This window comes from Drosophila subpulchrella, chromosome 2R, assembly GCF_014743375.2.
Source record: "Drosophila subpulchrella strain 33 F10 #4 breed RU33 chromosome 2R, RU_Dsub_v1.1 Primary Assembly, whole genome shotgun sequence".
Classification (NCBI taxonomy): domain Eukaryota; kingdom Metazoa; phylum Arthropoda; class Insecta; order Diptera; family Drosophilidae; genus Drosophila; species Drosophila subpulchrella.
Genome location: NC_050611.1, coordinates 9,974,770 through 10,000,000, shown reverse-complemented (window position 1 = coordinate 10,000,000; position 25,231 = coordinate 9,974,770). Strand labels below are relative to the sequence as shown.

Here is a 25,231-nt window from a genome sequence, read left to right as displayed (position 1 = left end):
CAACCGAATGGGCCTGTGTGTGTGTGAAAGTGTGCGAGTGGGAGACTGGGGAGCTGGCTCCCGGCTGAGATCGTGGAAAGCCCATGGCCCATTCCTTGTCCGTCGGTTGCCAGCGCCACGAGAAGCGGCAAACGCGATTCTAAAATCAAAAAAAAATATTCTTTAAAAATTCAAATCACCCCATATTCGCAGCTAAAGTTCTGTATTCGAAACGCAATTTAATTTGGCCAAAACAATTCGCGACAATCGGAGACAAAGGCGGCGAAAAATAAACCTCAAAACATAACGATTTCGGACGCGTGCCAGGCGGTGGGCGGCGTGCGGTGGGCGGGGCGGCAGCGACGCCAGCAGCGACAGCGACGTCGCTGTTTTATATGATTTTCCGCTCGTAGTGCTCTTTTTTATTTATTTCGTATTCTTTTATTTTTTTTTATTGTATTTTTGCCGGCTGTCGTCGTGAGCAGCAAAATGCCGCCGGTCGTCGGTTCTCCGTTCAGTTCTGGTTGAGTTTCTGGCGACGAGTGACACACACAGAGGGCACTAGAAATAAGCGACATCGACAAAAAGCGAAAAAAACGAAACACAACTTAGTTGTACTGTAGATTCTGGCCGATTAGGAAACACGAAACACGAAGCACTCGAACGCACACACGTATCTCAACCCATATAGGAAACTGCATTTGTTCGGATCAAGCGAAAGTGCCTTAGACGATGCCCAATAACCGCAATCGTAATCGCAATCGCAGTCGCAACAAACGCAATCGAAACCAAAATCAAAATCAAAATCAAAATCAAAACCCAAATCCAAACAATCATCCAAAGGCAGAGGGGGCGGAGGATCGGGAGGAGGAGCAGCAGGAGGATTTACATATCGCATCAGTAGCTACATCTTCTTCCTCCATAGATGATAATGGAAATTCTGGCAGCGTTTCAAATGGGCCAGCCGAAAACATCCAAAAGGTGACGAATACTCTTGAGAAAAGCGAGGACGAAAAAAAAGAAGAAACATCTGAGAAACCAGCAACAGTCATCCAAAAAGAAGAAGATTTGGACGCAGAAATGGGTGCCAAAAACTCAAAACATCGCAAGGAAAAGTCCGATAAGCAGGCGGCCAATGGAAAAGCCGAAGAGCAGGTGCGTCCACCACCCACCATTATAAGAAGGCCACCCGGCAGCCCCCGTCAAGCCAAGGTCATAGTTCATCGCGTGGTGAGGGAAGAGGACAAGGCAAATGGCAAAGCTGAATCACCGGAGCAACACAAGGTTGTGGAATCCAAAGAGCAGCAATTAGAGGTTGCTGAACCCAAGAAGTCGGAAGAACTGGAGACTATGGAGCCCCTAACTCAACAGCAACTTCCTGAAACTAGTCAGTTATTAGAAGACGCACAGCAGCAACAAGTTGCAGTTGAGGAAAATCTGCAAGCTACTAATGTTGGAAACGATGATCATCAGGTCACACAAAAGCCAGATGAAGTGGATTATGCAAAGGAACCTTCGAAACAGGAGCCCAAAGAACCCGAGCATTATGTGTTGCAACTTCAAAAGGCCATGGAGTTTGTGGAAAATGCACACCAGCAACATGTTGCTGCGGTGCAAGGTCATCAAAAACCAGGAGACTTGGAAGCAAACGCACAGCAACAACAGCAACTTGAAGCAGAAGACCAACAGGAATCACAGCAGCAACACGTTGCTGTTGCACCTGTACTGGAGAAGGACCAGCAGCAACATATTGAAATTTCTTCAAAATCCCTGGAGAAAATCCCAGAAAAGGACATCTTTCAAGCTCAAAACCCTCTTCCCCAGCAATTGCCCAACCAACAGACCACCTCCAAGGTGATTATCCACCAGATACACCTGGAAACCAACGATGAAGAGGGGCTGAAAAGAGGTAAACCCACCTTCGAGGAGATCAGCAGTACTTCCGGTTCTCTGGCTGGAACCCTATCGCCACCACCCCGCTATTTGGTGGAGTCACCCAAGAATGTATCCAGTGGTGGTCAGTTTTCCCGCTTCTCCCGCGATGTGCAAATCCAGGAGCTGGAACTGACCAGCGATTGCAGCTCCGGGGAGTTCAACTCACTGCAATCGCCGCTCGTCTGCGAGGCGGACTCGGAATCAGAGGGATCTGTGGCCTTGGGAGCTGAGCGATCTCCGTCTGATCCGCAGGTGCCGTCCACTAGCCGCGTGGAGCAGCAGGAGCAGCTGCGTCAGAAGCGTGCCCAGAAACGGAACGCTCTGGAGTCGCACTTCCTGCCGCAGCTGCTCAATCCCCGCTATCTGGACAGCATCCTGGAGGAGAACGGCGAGGCGTCCAGTTTCCGCAACTCCTCCGCCTCCGCCTCCTCTGGTGGCAGTGGCGATCAGGCGGGGAATCGCACGCCCAAGCTGAACGAGACCTTTCCCCGGAGTCAGTTGGACTTTAGCCGGCGGCACAAGCGACGGGAGGAGGCACCATCTCCTCTTAAGTTGGAAACGAAGCTATTGGAGGAGTCAGCTGATCTGGAGAGCTGCACCCGTCTGCAGAGCGCCCTGTCGCCGCAGTCCGAGGATGCGGAACTGGTGTACCTCAGCTCCTCGGCCTCCAGCAGTGTGTCCGACCTCATGGAACTGGAACTGGAGCAGGCGGCCGCCCTGGCGGAGAGGGCACTGGTGGACTTGGATACGGATGCCAGTCGGTTGATTCTCCGGCCGGATGATGAGATGAGCAGCACCAGCACCACGACGGCGGACAGAAGCGAGACGGAAGCGGAAACGGAAACGGAGACGGAGAGAGAGGGTGAGGATGGGGTAGAGGCCGAGGAGAGTCGCGAGAGCACACCTGTTAACCCGACAATTGCTAGTTCGCTTTCTTCGCTGCTGAGCGCCGCAACGCCAACGCCGACGCCGACTGCGACGCCCACGATCGACGATCGCGAGCAATTAGCAAAAGATACAAATGTATCTGGCGGATTGGCGGTTAGTTTCGGGACAGCATCGCCGCTAGCGGCCACGCGCGAGGAGTTCGTTCGCAACATGGACAAAGTGCGCGAGTTGATCGAGATGACGCGCCGCGAGGAGGAGCAAGGTGAAACGCCGCGTTCGCCGTCGCCTCAGCCACCGCCCGTTCCCCCACCCCCCGCCACAGTACCGCCTTACAGTCCCGTATCCGAGTTGTCCTCGTTCCACCTGACCCCCCGGCAGCTGAAGCGGCAGGAGTCTAATGACTCCCACTGCTCCGACAGCACCACCCACAGCCAATGCACGGCCATCCACCTGGCCAGTCCGCCACCCACAACCACCCAACCACCCACACCGCCACTCAGACAAAAGCCTGCACCACCACCATCACCCGCTGCACCCACCCCCCAATCAGAGCCAGAGCTTTCAGTTGCAGATTCGGACTCGGATACGGATGCCATCAAGAAGCTGCGCCTTCTCTGCACCGAGCAGCTGGCCTCCATGCCCTATGGCGAACAGGTGCTCGAGGAGTTAGCCAGCGTGGCCCAGAACATAGCGGATCAATCGCCAGTCAGTCAGGGCAAGATGCCCTATCCGCTGCCCCAGTTGCCGCACATCAAGGAGCTGCAGTTGAACGCCAGCGAGGGCAAGTCGTCCTCCTCCGCCTGGCTGGGACTGCCCACTCAGTCGGATCCCCAGCTTCTCGTCTGCCTCTCACCTGGTCAGCGGGAACTTCTGGATGCCCAGACCCAGCCGGATGACCTGCTCGATGCCCATCAAAAGTTCGTGGAGCGTCGTGGCTACCATGAGCTGTCCAAGGCCCAGGTTCTCGAGCAGGATCAGCAGCAGCGGGAGCAGGAGCAGCAGCAGAGCGAGATGCTCAGGACGGCGGCAATGATGCGCGAGTTGCGCAAGAGCCTCTCGCCGCCGGCGCCCCCCCTACCCCCACCGCCTGTGCCGCTGAAGAGCGCCGAAACGGCGGCCAAGGCGATCGCTCATGAAAACGCCAAGAGAGATGACGCAAGCGAGCAAAAGCAGAAGATCGAATCGTCATCGCTTGAAAATAAACCAAGGCGAGCAGCTGATCTTGATGGCCAGCAGCAGTCGGCAGAGCACCGCCAGAGCAGCAGTACCATCAATCCAGAGACCATGTCCAAGTTTCCCACGCTGGACAGCATGGAGAGCGAGCTGGCCAGGATGTTCCCCCAGCACAAGAGCGATATATTCGAGGAGCAGCGCAAGCGTTTCTCCAACATTGAGTTTCCCAGTCATCAGCAGTCAGTAAGCCAGACCAAACGCTACTCCAACATCGAGACAAGTAGCTATGAGTCCAAGAAGCGCCTGGAGAACGGTCAGGTAATCTACGATGTAAGCACCTCCAGTCACGAGAAGCAGGAGCAGGGTGATCCGCCCAAGGAACAGCCCGTGCCGCCCATCCCCCCGCCGCCCATGATGTCAGCAACGAAATTAAACGGTAACACTTTCATTGATGGAGACGTGGCGCTTAAAAATAGCCAGCCATCGAAAGAGAGCCAAAGCGGCAACGGTACGTATGAGGAATTTCGGCAGCGTGCCAAGGCCGCCGCAGATGCTTTTGGAGATCCGAAGGAAAGGCAGGGGAATCAGAATGGCCTGGACCAAGACCGCGTGTTCAAGGATTTCGATAGGCTATCGCAGCAGATGCACGCCGAACTGCAGACCACCAGGGAGAAACGGGAGAAGTCCGCCTCCCTGTACGATCTGAGTGGCCTCACCCGAACGGGTCAGCATCCCAAGCTGGAGGAACTGCAGCAGAGGCGGCATGCCCACATGCAGGAGCTGGAGAAGGAGATAGAACGCTCAGCGAGATCCCGACAGGAGCGCATGTCGTCGGTGCCGCGCCAGATGGAGGCCACTCCGCCGCATACCCGTGAGATTCCCATCGAGCTGGAGCCCCGATCCCGACGAGCCGAATCCCTGTGCAACCTGAACGAGGCACCACCACCACGTCCGCACACCACAGTGGGTCACTACAATCATCCAACGACTGTGCAGGACGACTGGTCGCGGTATGCCAGCGATTTGGGTTACTCGGAGAATATAGCTCGACCTTTTGCCCGGGAGGTGGAGATCTGCTATCAGCGACAGAATCAGAGGACACCACACCAGGGCATCCGGGCTCCGCGACTCTCGGCCAGCACCAATGACCTGAGCAGCTCCAGCCAATACAGCTATGATACCTTTAATGCCTATGGAGGCAGGAGGACCCATGCTCCCATGCTGAACCAAGCACAACAGCAGCAGCGTCCTCATTATGGCAGTTGTTACTCCATGATCGAGCGGGATCCCAATCCCAGGTACATCAGCACCACCTCGAGGAGGGGCGTGAGTCCAGCACCAGCTGCTCCACCACCACAGGCTGCACCTGCACCACAGGTGCCACCACCCGCCTACGATCGCCAGCAGAGGAGATCCTCGCTGCCCAGGGAGCTGCACGAGCAGCAGCTGAAGTACATCCTGTCCAAGGAGGAGGAGCTGAAGTTCGAGGTGGAGCGATTGCAGCAGGAACGCCGTCGGCTGATGGAGGAGATGCAGCGGGCTCCGGTGCTGCCGGCTCCTCAGAGGCGGGAAAGCTACAGACCCACCGCCAAGTTGCCCACACTAAGCGAGGATGAGGTATTCAGGCAGCAAATGGCAGAGGAGTGGATGAACAAGGTGGCCGAGCGGGAGGAGAGGCGTCAGCATAAGATCATACGCATATCAAAGATCGAAGATGAGCAGGATCACTCCACGGTGGACAGGGCGACCATAAGCGATGAGTTCCTGGACCGGGTGAAGGAGCGTCGCCACAAGTTGGCCATGCCGGCGGACAGCGATTGGGAGAGTGGAGCGGAGTCGCAGCCCCAGCCAGCTGGGCAATCCCAACCAGAATCGGATGTGGAGGCGCCACCCGTTCGCATACTCGAGGGCCAGGCGGAGGCCAATCTCCGCCAGCTGCCGCGTCACCTGAGGGAGTTCGCCAAGTTCTCCACCAGCGAACAGCTGCCGGATGGCGGCCAAATGGAGCGGCACGAGGAGCAGGAACGCCGGGAGGAGGGCGACGACAATTCGCACAGCAGTGCCACCAAGAAGACGAGCATCGTGAAGACGTACAAGGTGTCCCGACTGCCGCCTTCCGTCCAGGGTGAGTTTCCCGGCCAGTTTTCCGGGGGAAAGCGCGGTCGTCCTTATCGCGTACGCTCGCAAACGACGCGGCTCGTGAGTCATAACATCCCCCTGGAACTAACCAGTAACCACAGCTCATCGCCTGACTCCAATCCCAGTTCCCCTACCGGTTGTGGTTCCTCCTCCCCTGCATCCCCTATCCCATCTCAAGTACAGTCCCCTGCACCACCCATTGAACCCCCGAATCCCTCATCCAGCACCGCCGGCGGCATCTTGGGCACCGCTCTGTTGCTGGGTCTATCCCTGCTGACCGCCTGGAACAAGTTCAGTTAGTAATCCCTCATTTCTCACACACACACTCCCTCAGATGATCCCACATTTTATTATATTTTCACGGTAAATTTGTCCAACTTGATCTTAAATGGTATCATTATAATGTTTTTTCCGAAATATTATGTTTTCTTAGAACACCATACCAAATTTCCATCTGTTAATATCAAGTTGAAAGTAATCCTCTATCTGGTTTATGGCCATCTCGCTCACACACACTCACCTGCATATACCGTAGCTATTTGGTGTTGTCCATCTCTCTCTCTCTTGTATATCTCTCTTTCTCTCTCTATCTTCTGATTGTTCATTGTGCGCGAATTCCTCCTACTTCCTTCACACAGACGAGGCCACAGAAACCAGGAACACCACAAACCACCAGATAAATCGCTCCAGCGATCCCCAGCCGGGAAAATTTGGTGCTAACCTGAACGAGTTTTTCGCCAGCTCGCCCTTCCGATCGAAAATCTTCGAAGAGTTCGACAAGTACTGGCGAAACTTCGAGCACTCCGCCTCGAACACTTTCTAGGGTCATCCTGAACCACAAACCGAAAGCTTTGACCCCTGACCCCTGAACCCCACTACCCACCTTTCCCCCTGCAGCTGCATGCAGCATCCCCCCACTCAGCTCATGTTGAATAATAAACTTTAAAAAAAGATTTGTCCAAATTGCGTTTGTGAAACTTTGTTAAATGTTCAAAACATTGAAAGAAATAATCTTAATATAATAGCAATAAAACGAAGCCGAAAATTATATTTAGTCTTGTTTGTTTAATGTTTAATAAACGAAATTATATTTGATTAACCAAAACTTGTTTACTTGATTCGAGTATTCTCGTTGCATTCATCCGATATTTGTATATATATTCCGCATGCGTTTCCTTCTAGTTGTGTGATGTGTCCCGAAAGAGAGAGACGATGTGCTTGAAAAACAAAACTAATCCATATTCGTGTGTAGTGTACAGAGATTTGCAGACGGTGCGGTTGGGAAATATTCAGACAGGCGTAAACAAAATGTTTGGGCGATGTACGCAAGATCTATAAACGATCGACTCATCATTTTGGGGAAATGTTTTGTATACAACAATCACGCTTTTAAGAGAGCATACCTAATTAAATGGGTACCTTAAGTTTTGAAAAGTACTTCGCCTATTTAAGTTTAGAAACCATATTCAATTCTGTTTTTAAAATGATCCTCTACTGTCTGATATTTCTCCAACTTACCCTGCTTATCTGTCTAATCTTAAGCTTAGGTTAAGATACTATATCATTTGGCTTTGTAATCCGCTAGCTTTCGCTTAAGGCTCTGTGCTCAAATGCCCGAGGGCTAAAATCGGCTTAACCCTTCCGCGGCATCGCAAAATCACCCTTTCTCCCCTTTTCCCCCACGACTTATCTGAATCTTCCCCCCAAGAATCGCAGTCAAGCTCAAGAAACGAGCACGAAGTAAGAAAAAGACAAGCGAAATTGCGATTAAGCGGAAATTTTAAATTAATTCCATTCAATTGCATGGACACAAAGTGCAGTCCGACAGACGATCCGTTTGTTTAAAAGAGAATTACGGAATCGGGGGCAATTGAGCTAGAGCGTCTACACAGAGAAAAATGGGACTACATTTTTAAAAACTATATTTAGAAGAATTGTGTATGTGGGCAGTACATTGCAGTCTCGAAAATGCATTTTCCAAATAATAAACAGACTTTTATAATTTATAAATACTCAATGATTCAGAAATACCAATTTTTTTTAAATGCAAATTGTTCATCTTTGCAAAGACTTTAGTTCTCTATATATGTATTATTTCGTAACCCACCTTATTAAAGAAAGGTCTTTGTAAAAAACTTTTTTTCATCAATAAATTTATACGAAAGTATTGAATATCATGCATTTCCTTTGAATGAGTCATAAATACTCATGATTTAAATATCCTATTTCCAGTAATACTTGATTTCTATAAAATGTTATAAATAACATCGTAATTTACTTATGTCTTATTTAAATTATGGTTTTACTCAACAAATTTTTAACTAGTCCTGGAAAGCGGTAAAACGGAGAATTGTTAAGTAATTTCGACGTCTACTTATGATAAATCTTAAATATCGATTTTGTTTGAATACCATTATATCTTTAAAAAACATACATAGGTGTTAGTTCTTAGACCTTTTAAAATTTCTACTTATTTGAACTTTCGTAACAACATTGAATAGTTTGCATAACAAAATGAAAAGAACTAAGATTAAAACTTTCGTACTGACTTCACATAAGTAAATAACAGCAATGGTAGCTAGAAAGGCGGGTTTACAAAATGGTATGCCAACACAGGCTACCCCTATTTTTTCTCTGTGTACGAGCGAATGTGCATGCTGAAATGGGAACAGGGACGGGGCGACGAACGGACCCCGCTGGCTGGCGAAGATCTAACCGAATGCTATCGTTCAGACAGAGCCACCGCATCCGAGGAGGCGGACCCAGCGGACCCAGCGGGAATGGGAGTCCGGCTGCGACCACGCCCACCCAAGCAGACGCGCTTCCTCCTCAACGCCCAGCAGCTGCAGCAGCAGCGGCAGCGGCGCAGCTGGTCGGAGAGCGATCTTCTCAAGGAGATCGACAGCGAGCTGCAGCTGGCCAAGGGCTTCCTCTACGCGAATGGTGTGTCAAGAGCCCCCCGAATCCCCGCCCCCTTCCCAACCCCGCCCCTTCTGTCTAATTGTCTAACCCCCTCTCGAAATGTACATATATGTAATTATGTTAAGTTTATTTTTAGCCAAAATTCAGTTTATACATGGGCAATTTCACTTGCCTGCCTGAAAGTAGGCAACAAAACTCGCCTTTTTTTGGTTTCAGCACATTGCGTATACGACATGAAGGCTTCTCCTTGGTCACTTGCCACACATCTTTACATATGTATCTTTATCTCTGCCCTGTGTCCATAATTTATGACCCACTTGACTCAAAGATCTCTCGTTTTCACTCGCTCTTTTAGTTTTTTTGGGGGGCCTACTCTCCTTTCTCTGTTTACGAAAGCATAAAAAAATCTGTTGTTTATACTGGGGCGAAACGGAAAAAAAGCACGAATCTTTCATCTGAGAAGGAGAACGTTCAACAAATTTGTTGTCTTGCGCTCGCACACAAATTGAGATTTTTTCGGCGATCCGAAAGTCCAAGCAACCTGCCCGAAAATCGAAAACTCAACCGTTTCGTAGTCGTCGTCGTGTTAAAGTCGTGTGAGCAACGCGAAGACGGGTCAGAAAATAGAAAATAGGAAAAATATAGAAAAGTCCGAAGTCGGAAATTGGAAATTAAACAAACGAGAAAAAGAAGTCGCTTCTATATAGTTCCAACGCAGCAGAAATGGGGCAGGGTTAGTTGAGTGTTTTGTAAACGAATTTGTTTGTGCTCGTTGCCACTACCTCGGTGGAAAAGTAGCGAAAAGATACAAAAGGTGCACGAGCTGCAGCCGAAGTGAAGTGTGAATTCCCGATTAAATCGCCTTTTTGGCCACATTTGCAATTTGATTTTTGCAGAGCACACACAAGGCACGATGTTTGCACCCAAATTCAAGGCGCGCGCGCCACCAGGCTCAGGTAAATCTCGTATCTGGCGGATGCGTTTCGCATCCCGCGGATGTGCAGCCACCACAAGTGTGACAAATGGCCAACATGACGTTTTTAGTGGGCCGTCTTTGATGATCCGCCGGCAGGCGAGTTGAGTGGCTCTTTCGACGCGATTTCCCAGTCAACTTTCCACCTTTCGACTTATTCATATCCAAATTTATTGCTCGTATTTATAGATCATTTTTTGTGTTAGCTCTTTCATTTCATCTATGATTTTTTTTTTCTGAACTTGATTCTGCCTTTGGCAGTTGCGATTGTTTATTTTAAATATTTCACATTAGTTCATGTTAATTGTGCACACAGCGAAAATTTCCACATGATTTAGGAAAACGTTTTGGAAAATCCAAAAAATGGAAACGAGGTGCGCCATTGCTAAATATACGAAATGACGTAAAATCGGAGGGATCTCGAGAGAATGTGGAATATTTATTACAATATTTGCAATGTTCCCAATTGTTGTTCGCTATTTCGTGTTGGTCGCCCACGCGGCTGCCGCCTTTTACAGTCTCCAATAAAAATAAAAATGCCTGCTAAATAAGATCAACACCGAGAGCAGAGTACTCGGCCATGTCGCCATGACGACCCATTTGATGTTGTTTCTAACATTTTCGGCCAAGTCCGTTGAAGCCATTCCATTTTCCGTTCGGCAGAATCCGACGTGGGCCATAAAACCCCTTTGAGGATTTACGGGGGCGCATGGAAATCCATCAAAACTTTTACTCCCTGATTGGCGTCATCTGATGGCATAATCTATGCTTTGGCAATTTCGATCTCCTACACATTTATTTAAAGCATTAATTTGTATGTTGTTATTTTTAACATTTTCCCCTTTCGTATTTTTTTCGTTTCGTACAATATTCTGTTTTTTTTTTTGCCCATGCCAAAGAATGGAAAATATAAATTTGAAGACTTTTAGTGAGTGAAAATAATTTATAGTTCGGTATAAATTCAGTTGAACTTGAACGAAACGATTCCTTTGCCTTTGCTGCTGGTCGAGAAATAGCGATTTAATTCTGTTTGATGACGTTGCCTTCTGGGATTATCAATCTGTTGAAAGATGAACTTAATAATGTAGATTGGAAAAGAATTCGTGAGTCAATAGGTGGGAAGATAAATAAATACAAAGATTTTGCGAAAGTGGCGGAAATGAGATTATAATTTCAGTGTATGTTGTTGTAAATATGGTTAAGTGGATCATTTTATGGTTTCATTTGTATTTGTATTACAAAAGATGATCATTGATCCCCCTTCTTATCGAATGGCCCATTATGCGGCTTCCAACTAGAGCTTTTCCAATCAGTTCCGGCTGAACCGCAAATATGCACTCCATAAATAACCCCAAATGGAGGAGTTCCCGCCTTATCCACAAGCCACACGCAGACGCACTCCCCCTGAATTCCACATAAATCAACTCAGGAAATGCTCTTAATTTGCCAGAGCCAGTCGAACCCATTTCCATTCTTATTCCCATTCCCATTTTCCATTTCCAATTGACAGGTCGCACTCTGACTCGGAACTCCCGATCCCAACTCCCGTTTTCCAATCTGTGACAGGTTGCACACAGATCCCCCAGCCACTCCCCCCGAACCATTTTCTCCATCACCTTTTGTGTGATTTTACAAGGCCGCAGCGAGCATATGGGTTCCGCTATTGGAAAAACATTTTACAAACTATCCAGAGTTAAAATTAAATGGTTCCCTCATGGCAGGTGCACTGGCAGAAAAGTTTTCGACTTTGTTTCAGAATAACATATTTTTTTGGAACTTGTTGAGTTCTAAATTCACGTTGAGTTAAATTAAATTTGTTTTAATTTTAAGGTTGTTAATTTGTTTTCAATATAGATAACAATATATTTTTTAGGGCCTTGGGGAGTTCTAACCTCACGCTGAGTTTCTTAAAACTAGCTTTTATTGTAAGATTGTGGTTGTGAGATCTTGAATAGTATATATTTTATAATAAAACCCTTTACCGAATATCATTATTCTTTAAAGAATAGCAATATTTAAATATAAATTGATGTTCTTACATTTTTTAAAAAGGAAATACAGTTGTTTAAGAGTCTTGTAAGATTTTCAAAAGATTTTTTCAGTGGAGTCCTCATTTCTGTTGTTTTTCCAATGTTTTTCTTGTTCGCAAATCGATAAATTTGAAATGAATTGCCTCGAACAACGAAAGCCAGCGAAATGCGGCTTCTGCTCGACTGCGGGCGCTCCTTGGCGGGTGTGTCGCGCTCTCAAGTGCCACTATTAACATTTTTCCAAGCGAATTTTCGAATTTTCCATCTGATTTGTTCTAAAGCAGCAAAGCAGCAAGGCAGCAAGGCATCAGTAGCGTCAGTGGCCACCGGAAGTGCCAAGCCAAGTCAAGCCAAACCAATCGAGTTGGCTTTGTTTTGGCTTTGCTTTTTGTCTGGCTTTGCCGAAGAGTTGTTTTTTGTGGGGTTTGTTAGTCTTTTGTAGCTGCTTCACTGTACTCCGCCGCACACACTTCCGTTCCATTTCGCATTGCACGCATAATTGGCGTTCTCCCCCCGAGGTTTCCCTGTCTCCTTTCTCCGGTTGATCGAGCACCGAGCAGCGAGAATCGTAATTGATCTGCTATTTGGGTATTGGGCGGAGGGGCCACCGTAGCCAAAACTGGGTGTGTTTGGCTTTTGTTTTCCCCTGCCCACAGCACATAGCCATTCCCAGTCCCATTCGGAATCTCTGAATTTGAATCCGATTCCGAATCCGAATCCATCCCCATTCCCGGGCTTTTAGCTCTGCTCGACGCTGGCGAGTCACGCAAAATTCAGTTCGCCTCGAGCCGTGCGCGGAGTCAGCAACTCAATCAGCAAATCGCTCTCGAAATCGTTGGTCTATCCCTAACCGTAATCGTATCGGTGCATCTCCTTAGGTAAATCCCTCAGATATATCTAAACCGATTCAAGTGACTCAGAGGATCGCATTGTGTGCAAGTTTGATTGACATTTGCAAGGAGAAATTTCCTTTTGATTCGATTGTATAATTCAATTAAGTGCTGATTGAATAAAGACGTCAGCGCGCCCACATAAGAAACACCAGCATCAGCACCACCTTCACCACCGCCCCCTAACAGTTTCCACCCCTCTATCACCACCCCCGTGAAACCCAAGAAATCCGCTAACGAATCTAGAGGCTCCTCGGCCAAATACGTGTCAATGTCTCGAAGGCAATGCGCCTAGGGCATCTCTATCTCTATCTGTATCTGTATCTGAATCGACAAATGTATCTGTGATCTCGGGGTGTTTGTTTGTGGTTTTTGTTTTTTTACAGGTGGCAAATAAATCTGTAGAATGAAAGATTTTGGCTAGACCCAATGCAAAGCTGCACAGACATCGCGGGGGTCAGTCGACAAGTAATAGGATTATGCTCGCAGAAGAAAGTCACAATTGAAGGCAATTTATTGTCATTATAAAGAAGATTAGCAAACGTTTTTCTACGACTTAAATTGGTTAACCACTGATCAGAATAGAAGATTAGCTACGAATTTTATGAGCCATTAAAAGCTATATAAATTGGATGAAAGGTGTACTCGTAATATTTATGGTTGGAGAACTAGGAGGTAATCTTTTTTTGTTATATTATATTTCTTAAGGATTTTTTGAGGATTTTACCAAGTTATTATTATTACTGACAAAAAATATGTACTGAGGATTTTTTTTTAATTTTGGTGCTTTTAAAATATCTCTTAGTTATACTTATATATAAAATATCCCATTAAATGAATAGTGGACTAATGTTTTTTGCATTAAGAAATGATTTGAGTAAATGAAAAATTATTCTGAAATATTTTTTTTAAGATAAAGATATTCCTATCTTTGTAAGTAAAGAACAGACTAGGACATTTTCATATATTTTTTGTTACGAATACAAGAGGCTTTCTTTTTATATTGAAACCTTTTCAAAACATAATGATAGCATATCTCTTTAAGAAATGGTTATTTACCAATCAGGAACCCTAGTATCTCACCTCGCCCAGTTCTTTAACGGTTCGGGAATATAAATTTATACCATTTCTCTGAATGTGTGTGCTTTTTGTGAATGCTAAACATGCGCCAAATGCGATGACTCATCCCATCCGTGTGAGAGGAGCGTCAGTGAGCGCCGCTGTGTGAGTGGGCCTATGTGTGTTGGCCAAATTTTGAATGGCTGCCAAATGGCGGCTTCCTCGGTCGCCGTCGTATTAATTATGGCTGTTCCACGTCGCTGTGTTTGTTTGTCAATTTGTCTTCGCTCGGTTTGTTGACTGCCCAAAAAGCTATTTTCGAGGAGATCTGCGGTTTGAGCATGGCCAGCGAGCATAAATTTGTTGACAAGTGTAAATGTCGGGGCGGGAAACTCAATCTCTGAACTCGCCGGCGCCCCTGAAAATGTCATCAGCCACCAATGAAAGACCCCAAGAAAGCCCATAGCCCACCGCCCACACTCGCTCACCCTCTGAATACGAACTTTCGACAGGCGTGTGGACACCGTACGGTTCCGCTGGTGATCTAAATCAATCGGGCGCCACCTCGGCCACACCCCCGCCCCCGCCGCCGCCCTCGCTGCCCGTTTGGACGCCCCAGCCCTCGCCGGTGCTCAGCGGACGCAAGGAGTTCCGCCCGGTCCGCTTCGAGTCGCCCACTCTGCCACGTCGCTACACGGCCCCACAACAGAAGACGACGACCACGATCCCGCCGTGGACACCTGCGGAGAACGGAGGGGCCCCAGCATCCCTCAACTCCGTGAATTCCAGCTCGGACTACGCCGAAACCGACTGCTCCGGACACTTTGCTCCCGTGGCCCCCAGTGCCAGTGTCTCCGACAAGATCAGAAGTATTATATCCAGAAAAGTTGTCCTTGCCTCTTAGTATTTCGCCGGGTTCCTCTGTTTATGATCTAACACTCAAATATATCAAGTTTTAGGAACTTTCAGTTACCTTTATACCCATTTTCTGGACCGCTGGTTAAACTAAAAGTTAAGCGAAACGTAAAGAATGTTTAGGAGCTACCTTTACTTTATCATGCGGATGATAAGATGTACCTAAGTACAATATTGACCATTAAATTCTACCTCTTCTAAGGTTACTTGGATATGCATTGAAGTACTACTATTTCAAGTCCCTATACTTATTATGGTAATACCCATTAATTACACTTAGAAAGGCCACAGTTTTTAGTACCGACCAAAACGATCACATTTTATGGTTCACGTTATATTATTTGTCATAATACGGAATATTGAGTATTCTATTTTGGCATAACCAAATATCAATTACATGTTGCTATTTTGGTACACACATTTGTTGTGGATAATAATCGTGTACCTATAGACGACTTCACTGAGAAAAGCAAGAGTTGGAAAATATACCTTTACTTTTTAGTTAAAAACAAGTTTTTTGTATATTTTATTTATTACCTGTTCGATCCATAAATAGAAAATGAAGTATTATATTATAGTTAGAACATAAATGCTAGGGAATTATTTTTTTGGTAGGTATATACTAGCATTCCCCGTCTTTGTTGTACAAAAATCAATTAACAAATTATGATTTTTGACCAAGAAATGGTATCTGACCATAGCCTGCTTTGAATAAAATCTTAAAAATATAACTTTGCAAATGCTAGAGTAATTATATTTGAGTGCTAGACTTGCGAGGACGGGTTACCTGGCTACATCCTTCTTGTCATCTCCCCCCTTTGGAACGTACTTTTCCGTCCCCTATCTTTCTCTTTCGATTTCGCTAAAGCCTAACTGTCGTTTATCGCCCCGAAAAGCATTCGAGCGCTCTTCTTCCAACTCGGAGTTGCAGAGGCCGTTCGTGCGGCGCCAGCTTTCCGACGGCAGTCGCCCGGCCTACAGGCCCAATGAAGTCAGTAAGTATAGCCGATGTGGGTAGGGCAAGTGACCAGGTGAAGCGAGCTCATGTCGACGCACAACACTGAATGTGGCCGTGATGTTTGTGTCCTCCGTTTAACCCTAACCGCCTAAACCAGTGCCCCGAGTCCCCCAGAGAACCTCCAATCACTAACCAAACTCCATCTGCGGTTTCCAGTCTACAAGGTCAAGCACGAGTATATGAGCGAACCGGAGACGGGCAGCGATCGTCCCCGGAAAATGGCACAGTTAGGGCGAAGGCAGTACGACGGCATCGGTCCGGTGACCAACGATGGAATGCCCATCATCCTCAGATCGGTAAAGGAAGCCCCAATAAACTTGGGCATATCGGGGGTTTTGAGAAGAATTGATACGAGTATTGTTCCTTATCCCTATCCACATGCAGGAGGTCCAGGAGCCGCATCAGCATGAGTGGTACAAGCGTCTGTATCAGACGATTCACAAGCAGAAGAACGGCGGTAAATGTCTCTCACCTTTCCCTTTGGTCTGAAGCATTACGATCGACCTAAGAACACCCATTTCCATTCCCATCCCAACTCATTCCCAGTCCCCAAAAATGTCCATTCCCCAATCCCTCTAATGCTTCAGTCTGATCTGATCTCCAACTTATCGTTATGGTCTCTTCAAAAACTCTCGTTTCTCATTTCCCCATTCGCTTTCGCCTCAAGATGATTTCGTGATTCGCTACAAGTGTCCCAGAGGTGATTCTTTGATCTATAAACTATGCTATCCCCCAGTAGCCTCTCCTCTTTAGTTACCCGCATTTGCCTGTACATAAGTATAGATGGGGTCCAACCCTATCTAACCTCTAAAAAATAGAGAGCTTTTATTTTTGATTTACATGCATGCTGTATTATTTGGTTTACCTACATATGATTTCTCTCATACTCCCGTGTCTAGAGCTTATTGACAATTTGGAATCAAGACTAACCTAATCTAAGGCCCAACTCACCCAACAAAGCTAACATCATGTCCGCCAGTACACCACCAAGACAAAGTAATGATTGTTGTATAGTAGAGCTTGAGAAACCGCTTGATGCTTACCCGACTGCATATTTACACCAACTAATCGGTAATTCTACAATCCATCAGCCCGTCCGTCGTACAAGAGCAACGGCTACGTCTCAGAGCCCGAACCCAACTACGATTCCGACTACTCCACGGTGAGGTACCGCACCCAGAATCCGCATCGCGTGCAGTCCGTCTCCTCGGCTGTCAATGTGCGCAACCTCAACCAGGACGAAAAGTGAGTCTTAACTTGGATTTATTATTATAATACCTTTACTTAATAATCACCCCTTAATCCCCAGGTTGTATGGTACTATGCCAAATCCCATAAAGTCAGCACAGAACTCGTATAAAAATCAGCCAGGTCGCATCGAGAACTATACGACAGGTCATTCGTCTGTTTCCGAAAAGGAAAAGAAGGAGGTAAGTACTAGCAGTACTATCCTCATAAACGTTTCATCAGTGTTACCAAAATGTTCATCATTTTGGTACAGTTCACAACCATCAACTTTAAACCTATGAAACAATTTCACTGGCCTAACCCCCAGCACTGTTAAATATAGCTTACTGCCCCTGCTTCCCATACAACACCATTATAATAGCATAGAAGACCCTATCGGGTCTTTAGTCATATAGCATTCACGTTTACATTCACCACCCATAATCAGCCATTCAGATCGCCTCGAATATTCTAACTCACAGCAATTATTCTATTCACAATTCTAGTGGTGGGACGAAGTGATGGACATCTTTAACGGGGTATGATCTCTACTTTATAATATAGATTTAGTTTTAGTTTATATACCTTCCGATTGAGTTACTCAGAGACCGTTTTCCGTTTTCTAACGTGAACTAATCCGTTCCGAACTATCTGCTTACTATTATATCCCTTCTTGCCTACCATTTACCGCCTGCCTTATCCATATCGTTCGCAAAGTGGCTTAGGGAGCATACACGCATCCCTCGTATTATCATAGAGTTCGTCGATGATTTCGACGGCATCGGAGTAAGTTTCCCCGGACAGAACATCCATCGGTCTGTCAGAGATGATCAGAAAACCAGGCAGGGATCATTGCAAAAGGCACAAGAAATACTAATAGAAGCCAATCGATCAATTGAAGTTTTCTATTTAAGCAAATGCTGACTAACGTATCTTCTCTTTTCCTTTGACATAGAATCTTGAACAATCGAAACTATCGCCATTGTATACTGAAGGTAACTTGTCCAGGTAAGCAAAAACTAACTATAATATTATACATTAGTATACCATTAAGTTTTTGTCTCCCCAGAGCTTTGGCCAAGGAATCCGGCTATACCAGCGACTCGAACCTGGTCTTCCGAAAGAAGGAGGTACCCGTTAGCAGTCCCCTCAGTCCCGTTGAACAAAAGCAGGCCTACAAGAGTCTCCAGGCAGGCGGAGAACCTCCACTGCTCGGCTTCCGCAAACCAGCACCCGAGAAGCCCCGTGGTGAGTGGATAACCCTTTTTTTAGTTGGGCTACTCTTCCCCGTAACTCTAGTCTAATATCTAACTTAGTTGTAAGTCGCTGGGCTATTCTACTTACTAATTCTGCAAACGGTGTTGGTTCCAAGGTCTATCTTTCGTACACTCAAACTATGTAAGACTGTAAACTCTTTGCAACCTGTTGCCCTGGTTTTATACCTTCCACCCACTCTCACTGCTCACCTGAAGTTGTATTTGTACGCCCTCGAGGAGGCGGGCACCACCAAAAAGAGCACCACCGTTTATGGCACTGTAACAGGCACCACCAACCAAAAAGAAAACCGATTCAAATACGATTTATTGCCTTTCTCAAGAAATTGTGGAGGAGTTCGAATTCATACAGATCACTCCCACGCTCACAAAGATTCGTGTGAGCACCAAGGAGCTGGTAGAGGAGGAGGAGCCCTTGAAGGAACCACCGAATCAACCGAACCCACCGCCACCACCACCACCTCCTCCACCACCACTACCGCCAACTCAAACTTTAACCAGGAGAAGGGAGAAAAAACCGGTGAAGATGTTCTCGCAGCTGTCGAAGACTCTGCCCTCGTTCATTCCCCTGAGCAAGAAGCAGCAAGTCTCCCAGCCGGATGACCCAGCTCCAAGACCACCCCACCGGAAGTCCAGCTGCACGAAGAGCACCGTGCGGGTTCTGAGTTCCGCCTCGAAGTCCCGTCATGAGCAGTGCTTCCAGCCCCCGAATGGAAGTGCTCCTGGGGTATCCACCATCACCCTAAGGAAGGTGGCCACCTCGAGCTGCTCCCGTCGCGAGCCCATCTGTCGATCAAAGTCGGCTGGAGCAGTGTCCACTCTTCTGCAAACCCTGACGGCCACCAAGGAGACCCGACTCACCCGTCACCGCGTCCAGCCGCAGCAGCAGCCGCAGCAGCAGCCGCAGCAGCTCCAGTCCCGCTTGAGGTCCTCCAGTCCCAGTAGACGTCCCGCCCGTCTCCTGGCCCTTCGCCACTCCAGCCGCAGTCCCGTGGCCTTTGGCAGGAGCATCTCCAAGGAGCGAAGCTTTGCCGAGGAGAAGAAGCGTCTGGAGAACACTCTACCAGCTAATCGCACAAACTTTGAGGCCAGCACCAATATACTGAGGGATCCCTCCCTGAAATCTCCGCAAGAGGTGCGGGAGGCAGTGCGTTCGTATGCCACCTCGAGGAGCAAGTCCTTGCCCCGACTTCGTCAGACTACAGTGAGCACTACCACAAGGCAGACCATGTGCTTTCCACAAGTAAGACCCCAGACCCTTTTGGATTGTGGAACTAGGTCGCTGAGGAAGTCCTCCTCGAAGGGGGGAAAGAGTCAGGCTAAGAATGGGTCAAATGACAGCTTGCCCAGGAGCAACTCCACCTTCTCCATTGATTCGCTGGTGCGTCAGGAGTTTGTGCCCATTGCACCGCCCAAGACGTATGTTAGCAAGTCTAGGGGTTCCTTATCAAAGGCAGTGGTTCCCCTCCAGAACAGCCGCAGCGAAGGTCATGTTCCCAGGAAACGCCAGAGTGGAAAGACCACCTCCAAGCCACCACCACCACCTCCAGTGACCGTTCATTCCTACAGTGAATCGGTGCGGGAGAAGACCAACTTTTGGAATGAGTACAATGCCAAGCAGGCCATGTCCTTGCCGCAGGAGTACCGCTTCTGTCCTGAGGATGTATGCGATTTTGCGAGTCAAACTATACAGCAGCCGTGCATCGAGGACCTGGTGTGGAAGTACGAGGGCAAGGAGCAGCGTCCTCCGAAACCGGTTACCGTGACGGACATAGCTCGTCCCCAATCGCCTCAGTTGGGCCAGCAGGAGCGTCGCTTCTCACCCACCAGGGAGGTCAGGGTGCCCCAGATCAGCAGGGAAGTGCGATCCCCCTCCCGTCGTCGCATCGATAGTCTGCGTTCCAAGGATAAGGAGCAATCCCTGGCCAGGGCCAGTAGTCTTAGTAGCGCTGATGAACGGAGGAGGGCTACTCCTGCTCCTTCCAATGGACTCTACCAATGCGGTGAGCTGGCTCACAGTGCCACCTCCTTGACCCACCTGGAGCGGCACAGTCCCAGCTGTCGGTATCGCAACAACTGCGAGCGTTTTACCGAGCTAAATAGATTCTACAGCACATTGGAGCGAGTGGGTCAGCTGGAGAGGGCCACCTCCTCTAGTAGTTTCCATCCCCTGAGGAAGGATGCTGAGCTCCTGGACTTTGACGAGTGGCGTCGCGTGCGACTCCATGAAAGAGCTGAGAAGGAACTCCATTACTTAGTGGGCAAACTGCAAGATGATCAAAAGCAAAGGGACCTGCACTTCCGTTCCAAGGACGTGGACTCCATCAAGTGGCGTCAAGAGGCGGACCAGGCACTGGTTGCCAAAAAGAAGTCCGTGGAGGATCTGCGCGACAACTTCGAGCAGCTGAATCTGCTCAGGCAGCAGCAGCAGCTTCAGGCGGAGCCAGTGCATCGCCACTGGAGACGCAACACGGTGGCCGATTTGGCCAGCAGTCTGGAGAACCAGACTTCCGCCGAACCTGAGATGGAGCGGCATTTAGATAACGATCTGGTGAGCACACTGTCCAAGGATCAGATCAAGAAAATCACCCAGCAGTTGAACGAGATCTACTCGGGAAATCGCCAGATTCCTGCTGTCGAGGAGCAGTATGTGGTCACCGTGGAGAAGGGTTCGCGACCGAATGGCCTGAAGGTGAGGTGCAACTCCACCATCTCCAAGGATCAGTTACTCGGGTCAGTTCAGCGTAAAAAGGACGAGCAGCAGTCCAAACAGACCTTGCCCCGTGCCACTCGCAGCCAATCGCCTGTGGTGGTGGCCAGAGAAACCCGTGGAGCCATTGCAGCCAAGAATGCAGAGTTGACCATGTGCAAGCCACCAGATGTGCCACCCAGACCCAAGCCCTCGGCAAGTCAGGAGGTCAAAAGCAAGGTCCCTCCCAAGGGGGAAACCAAGGTTGAATCTCACGAACCAGCTGAGGACATCAGCCAGAAGATTCAGTACTTCGAAGATCGCCAGTTTGATGAGCCACCGAAGACCATTTACCACGCTCGCGAGGATTCCTCGCCGGATGAGGCGGAGGTGATGCGACTCATCAATCAAAATATGCAGGAACGTCAAAGGGCTAGGCAACTGCATCACCATCAGGAGCTGAGTAATTCCCTCACAGATTTGAGTGGGGTCTTCGGAGAACGTCCTGCGGCCAGGGTAAATTTTCACTTGCACAGCCCGCCCGACCGTCCGCCCGACGATACCGAGCTTATCAGCTTTGGGAACGGATCACCGGATCAAGGAGAAGGCAGTCTTGAGCTCTACTCCGACTCCTACTACCGATCGCGCAGTCTGTCGCCCCAATCCCAGGTCTCCGCCTGCTCCAGCTCCTATCTGCAGAGGGTCTACACCGGCGAGGTGCGGAAGATGCGCCAGCACTTCGAGAGTATCCAACAGTCGGGGGAACCATCCCGGGAGCCATCCAACGAGCGGCGTGATTTTTTTGGGCTTAGCTCGCTGCGGAGGGCGCGCAGCGATCCCGAAATGAATGCGGGATCCAAAGACGCCCCGGACACCGTTACGGAGGCGGTGTCGAAGGAGGAGGTGCCTCGATTGACCCACAAGTTCGAGTCCAGGGCAGCCACGCCCTCGCCGGAGCGGGGAAGAAGGCGACTGAGGAGCGCCCAGGACAGACTGATGCCCCACATCGATATCATCAGCAAGACGGCGGCCCTGAAGAGGGAGTTAACCCAACCCATTCGATCGAGTCCCACGAGGAGTGTGAGCAGCAACAGTCACTGTTTCGAGCGGCTGAGGATGCGCTACGAATCGCCAGAGCCGCAGACCCAGAGCTATCTGTCCACCTCGCATCCGGATATGCGGGATGTCCATGACATATCGCCGCACTTGAGTGCCGACTGGGTAGCCCACAGGCATCCGGAGCCCTCGAAGCCCAAGGAGCTGCCCAGGAAGCCTCAAAGAGCTTTGCGGGCCAGCTCTACTTCGCCACCTAGACCGGCCAGGTCGCAGAACCATCAGATGAGCTCCCAGCTAACCAGTTGCATGAAGGATATATTCGCCAACCAGAAGTTTGATCCCAATAAACATCGACCCAAGGCTCGATATGTGCCCGATGGAGCAGAGAATGGCAATCAGAAGAGCAAGGATAATGGAACCTTGGAGCGCCTTAAGAAGACAGCCATGGTGACTTTTAAAGGTGATTAATAGATACCAATTTCAGAGAGCAGTGATTGGGGGTTTTTAATAGGTAAAGCCAGGGCAACTATTCACCTTCCCTATAGACTATGCTTCGTTGGTCGCCTGATCTTGTAGATCTCGTAGAGCTAGCTGCTGCTTTTGGGTACTCCCTTATTGGTCTTAACTATTCGAAATTATCCCTTTACTCGTCTCTTATTTGAAATCGTTGGCGCAGATCTCGACCCGAACGCGCCCCCCATTCCCCCCCAGCCGCCGGTCAAGGGTCACTCCATCTACGATTTCACGTACAACACCGACACCGTCGACGGATCAGGTGAGTGACGACGATGCAGGTGCTCCCTGGATTATTCCCAAAGCCGCTTAAAAGCCAAACTGACTTTTTGCAATGATAGATCATTACGATCTCCTTTTTGATCGGTTATTACACTTGTATTTTCCGGGTTTACTTTTATTAGGAAAAATTATTCACTTTTATTGTGAAAGATCATTATAACATCTTATGTAAAACGATACAACACGCAATTTTCCAACTGTTTTTTTATTTTCACAAGAAGTAATTTCTAAGTAAGGTATTAAATCTTTAGAAAATGCGAGGCTATGTTTCTATTTAGGAAATACCAGAATATCGAATTGGTACTCTCATTCTCCAAAGAAGTATTTAATTCCAAGTTAGGTAAAAGTAATTACTTTCTTTATATAAGATCACAACGATATCTTATGTAAAAAAAATCCAGCACATGTGTTTTTCAATTGTACTTGTATTTTTCACAAGAAGTTGTTTCTTGGTTAGGCATTAAATCTTTAAAAAATTTGAGGTTATGTTTCTGTTTATGAAATTCCAATTAATCGAATTGGTACCCTTATTCTCCAAAGAAGAACTTGATTACCTGCGAAACCAATTTTATAGTTCCATGTGCAGATAGCTTAAGATAAATAAACCCATTTTATGCCCCATTAAGACTAGTTAGTGGATTAATTTTAGTTAGCTGCTTGGCTATAAGACAGGACCTCTAAACACCCCCTGTACCCCTAGTACCCGAGCCATTGTCATTCGTTGACCTTTGTTAAAAGCATTTTTACTACCGCAACGACGGGCAATTTCCGCAATTGGTGCAATTTCGCGTTGAAGGCGCGCCGTGTGTTAGTTGGCCAAATTAATCGATATCGCCAATGAGAATGCCGGCCACGCGGACGGGCCTGACCCGCTTAGTTCACCACCGAGCCACCGAACCACGAACCCACCCACCTGTCCGCCAGCTCGGGTGGTAACACTGGTGTTCTCCTGGGGGTGGCTCACCTTGCCGGCCTGCAGTTCGTTCGCGTTGCCATGGCCAAGACGATGCCGTCAACAAAACAAACTGGGAACTACACACACACTACCTGTCGCGGCCGTTAGTCAGTTTCACTTTTCCGTGCCAAAAAAACGTGTCTTTCGGGCGGCGCTCGGTGAAAATCGCAATTAAATGTCTTACGCAACTGGGGAAATATGATCCATCAAACGCTGGCGCCGCACCGCAGCCAATCCTCCAGCTACTCGAAGAGCAAGGCGGTCCACTGGCGACAGAAGTTGCATCGCAGCTGCAACGACTTGGAGCAGGAGGATGAGCGCTTTCCGGAGCCGCAGAGTCTGTGGCGCAGCTCGGAGATTAATGAAAATCCCTGGCAAAGGCCCCAAAGCAGTGGGGCCGACAGCAATGTCCGTAACAACAACAATGGCTGCGATATACCCAACTGCGGAAAAATCCTGTGGCTGCACCGCCGGGGATATGATTACGAGAGACCGGCTCCGGCTCCCCTGAGACCTCCGGCGCCCTCGAACTACCAGGGAGTTCCGGGGGCAGGTGGCTACCACGTGGTGGGACTGCCCCTCACTCCGCAGCCCGACCAAAGGCAGGCGTACCTGGCCAACCAGCGGGCCATCGGGGCTTCCATGCCATTGCTCCTGTGGCAGCAGCAGCAGCAGTTGCTGCAACAGCAGCAGCAACATCAGCAGCACTTGCAACAGCGGCAGCAGCAAAAGTACCAGAGGCTGCAACATCAGTGGCCAAGCAGTTAGTATTGAACTAATAGTGAGGAAAACTAAGGAAATCAGATAAGGATATGCTTTATAGGCTTCAAAACCTATACAAAGTTCCATTGTGGACAGTACTTTTCATATCAAATGAATATGCCTATCTATTAGAATTTGAAATGTAATTACTTTGTCCTGTTAAGGTCTTTTGTGCAAATCTATGCAAGCTCTCTTCTTTCTCTTGTCTTTATGATATCAAAATCTATAAATATTATAAAATTCCCATTGTTTTTGTAATCATTTTTGTCCCTTTTTAATATCAATACATCATATATTATTATATTCCAACCGAAAGTGTTAATGCGCGGTATGAGAGACCTCAGCGAGATAAAAGAAAGTCAAGCGATCGATTGAACCCCCTTTCCAGCTCCCACCGCCCCATTCGCTTTGCACTTTCTCATTTGACTAAGCGACCTTCCTGTTTTGCACTTTCTCACGGTTTTTCTTTTGCAAAAAAAAAGGTAAAAACTCGTTATCACCTGGGCCGCCGGAGATTGCTGAAGAGAGGTGGCCAAAAGAGAGTTCAGTTTT

The 25,231-nt window shown here is 48.2% G+C and overlaps 1 protein-coding gene across 29 annotated transcripts in view; it reads left to right on the top strand.

Moving 5' to 3' along the window:
• Positions 1-25,231, top strand: part of LOC119551941 (sorbin and SH3 domain-containing protein 1) — a 32,950-nt gene that overhangs the window by 2,606 nt on the left and 5,113 nt on the right. For 2 of the 29 annotated variants that reach the window (XM_037861619.1, XM_037861618.1), the window contains exons 1-13: positions 9,615-9,769; positions 9,933-9,992; positions 14,501-14,857; positions 15,800-15,898; positions 16,078-16,217; positions 16,306-16,378; positions 16,589-16,621; positions 17,013-17,166; positions 17,231-17,351; positions 17,655-17,687; positions 18,104-18,156; positions 18,218-18,396; positions 22,844-22,942. In XM_037861619.1, the coding sequence (XP_037717547.1) occupies positions 9,760-9,769; positions 9,933-9,992; positions 14,501-14,857; positions 15,800-15,898; positions 16,078-16,217; positions 16,306-16,378; positions 16,589-16,621; positions 17,013-17,166; positions 17,231-17,351; positions 17,655-17,687; positions 18,104-18,156; positions 18,218-18,396; positions 22,844-22,942 (1,411 nt within the window). In that variant the 5' untranslated portion in view covers positions 9,615-9,759. Of the gene's footprint in view, positions 6,410-6,752; positions 7,165-8,847; positions 9,058-9,614; positions 9,770-9,932; positions 9,993-14,500; positions 14,858-15,799; positions 15,899-16,077; positions 16,218-16,305; positions 16,379-16,588; positions 16,622-16,874; positions 16,918-17,012; positions 17,167-17,230; positions 17,352-17,654; positions 17,688-18,103; positions 18,157-18,217; positions 18,397-18,745; positions 22,628-22,843; positions 22,943-24,038; positions 24,681-25,231 lie in introns of those variants that run through there. The other 27 variants (XM_037861605.1, XM_037861603.1, XM_037861608.1 and 24 more) reach the window with 22 other exon arrangements.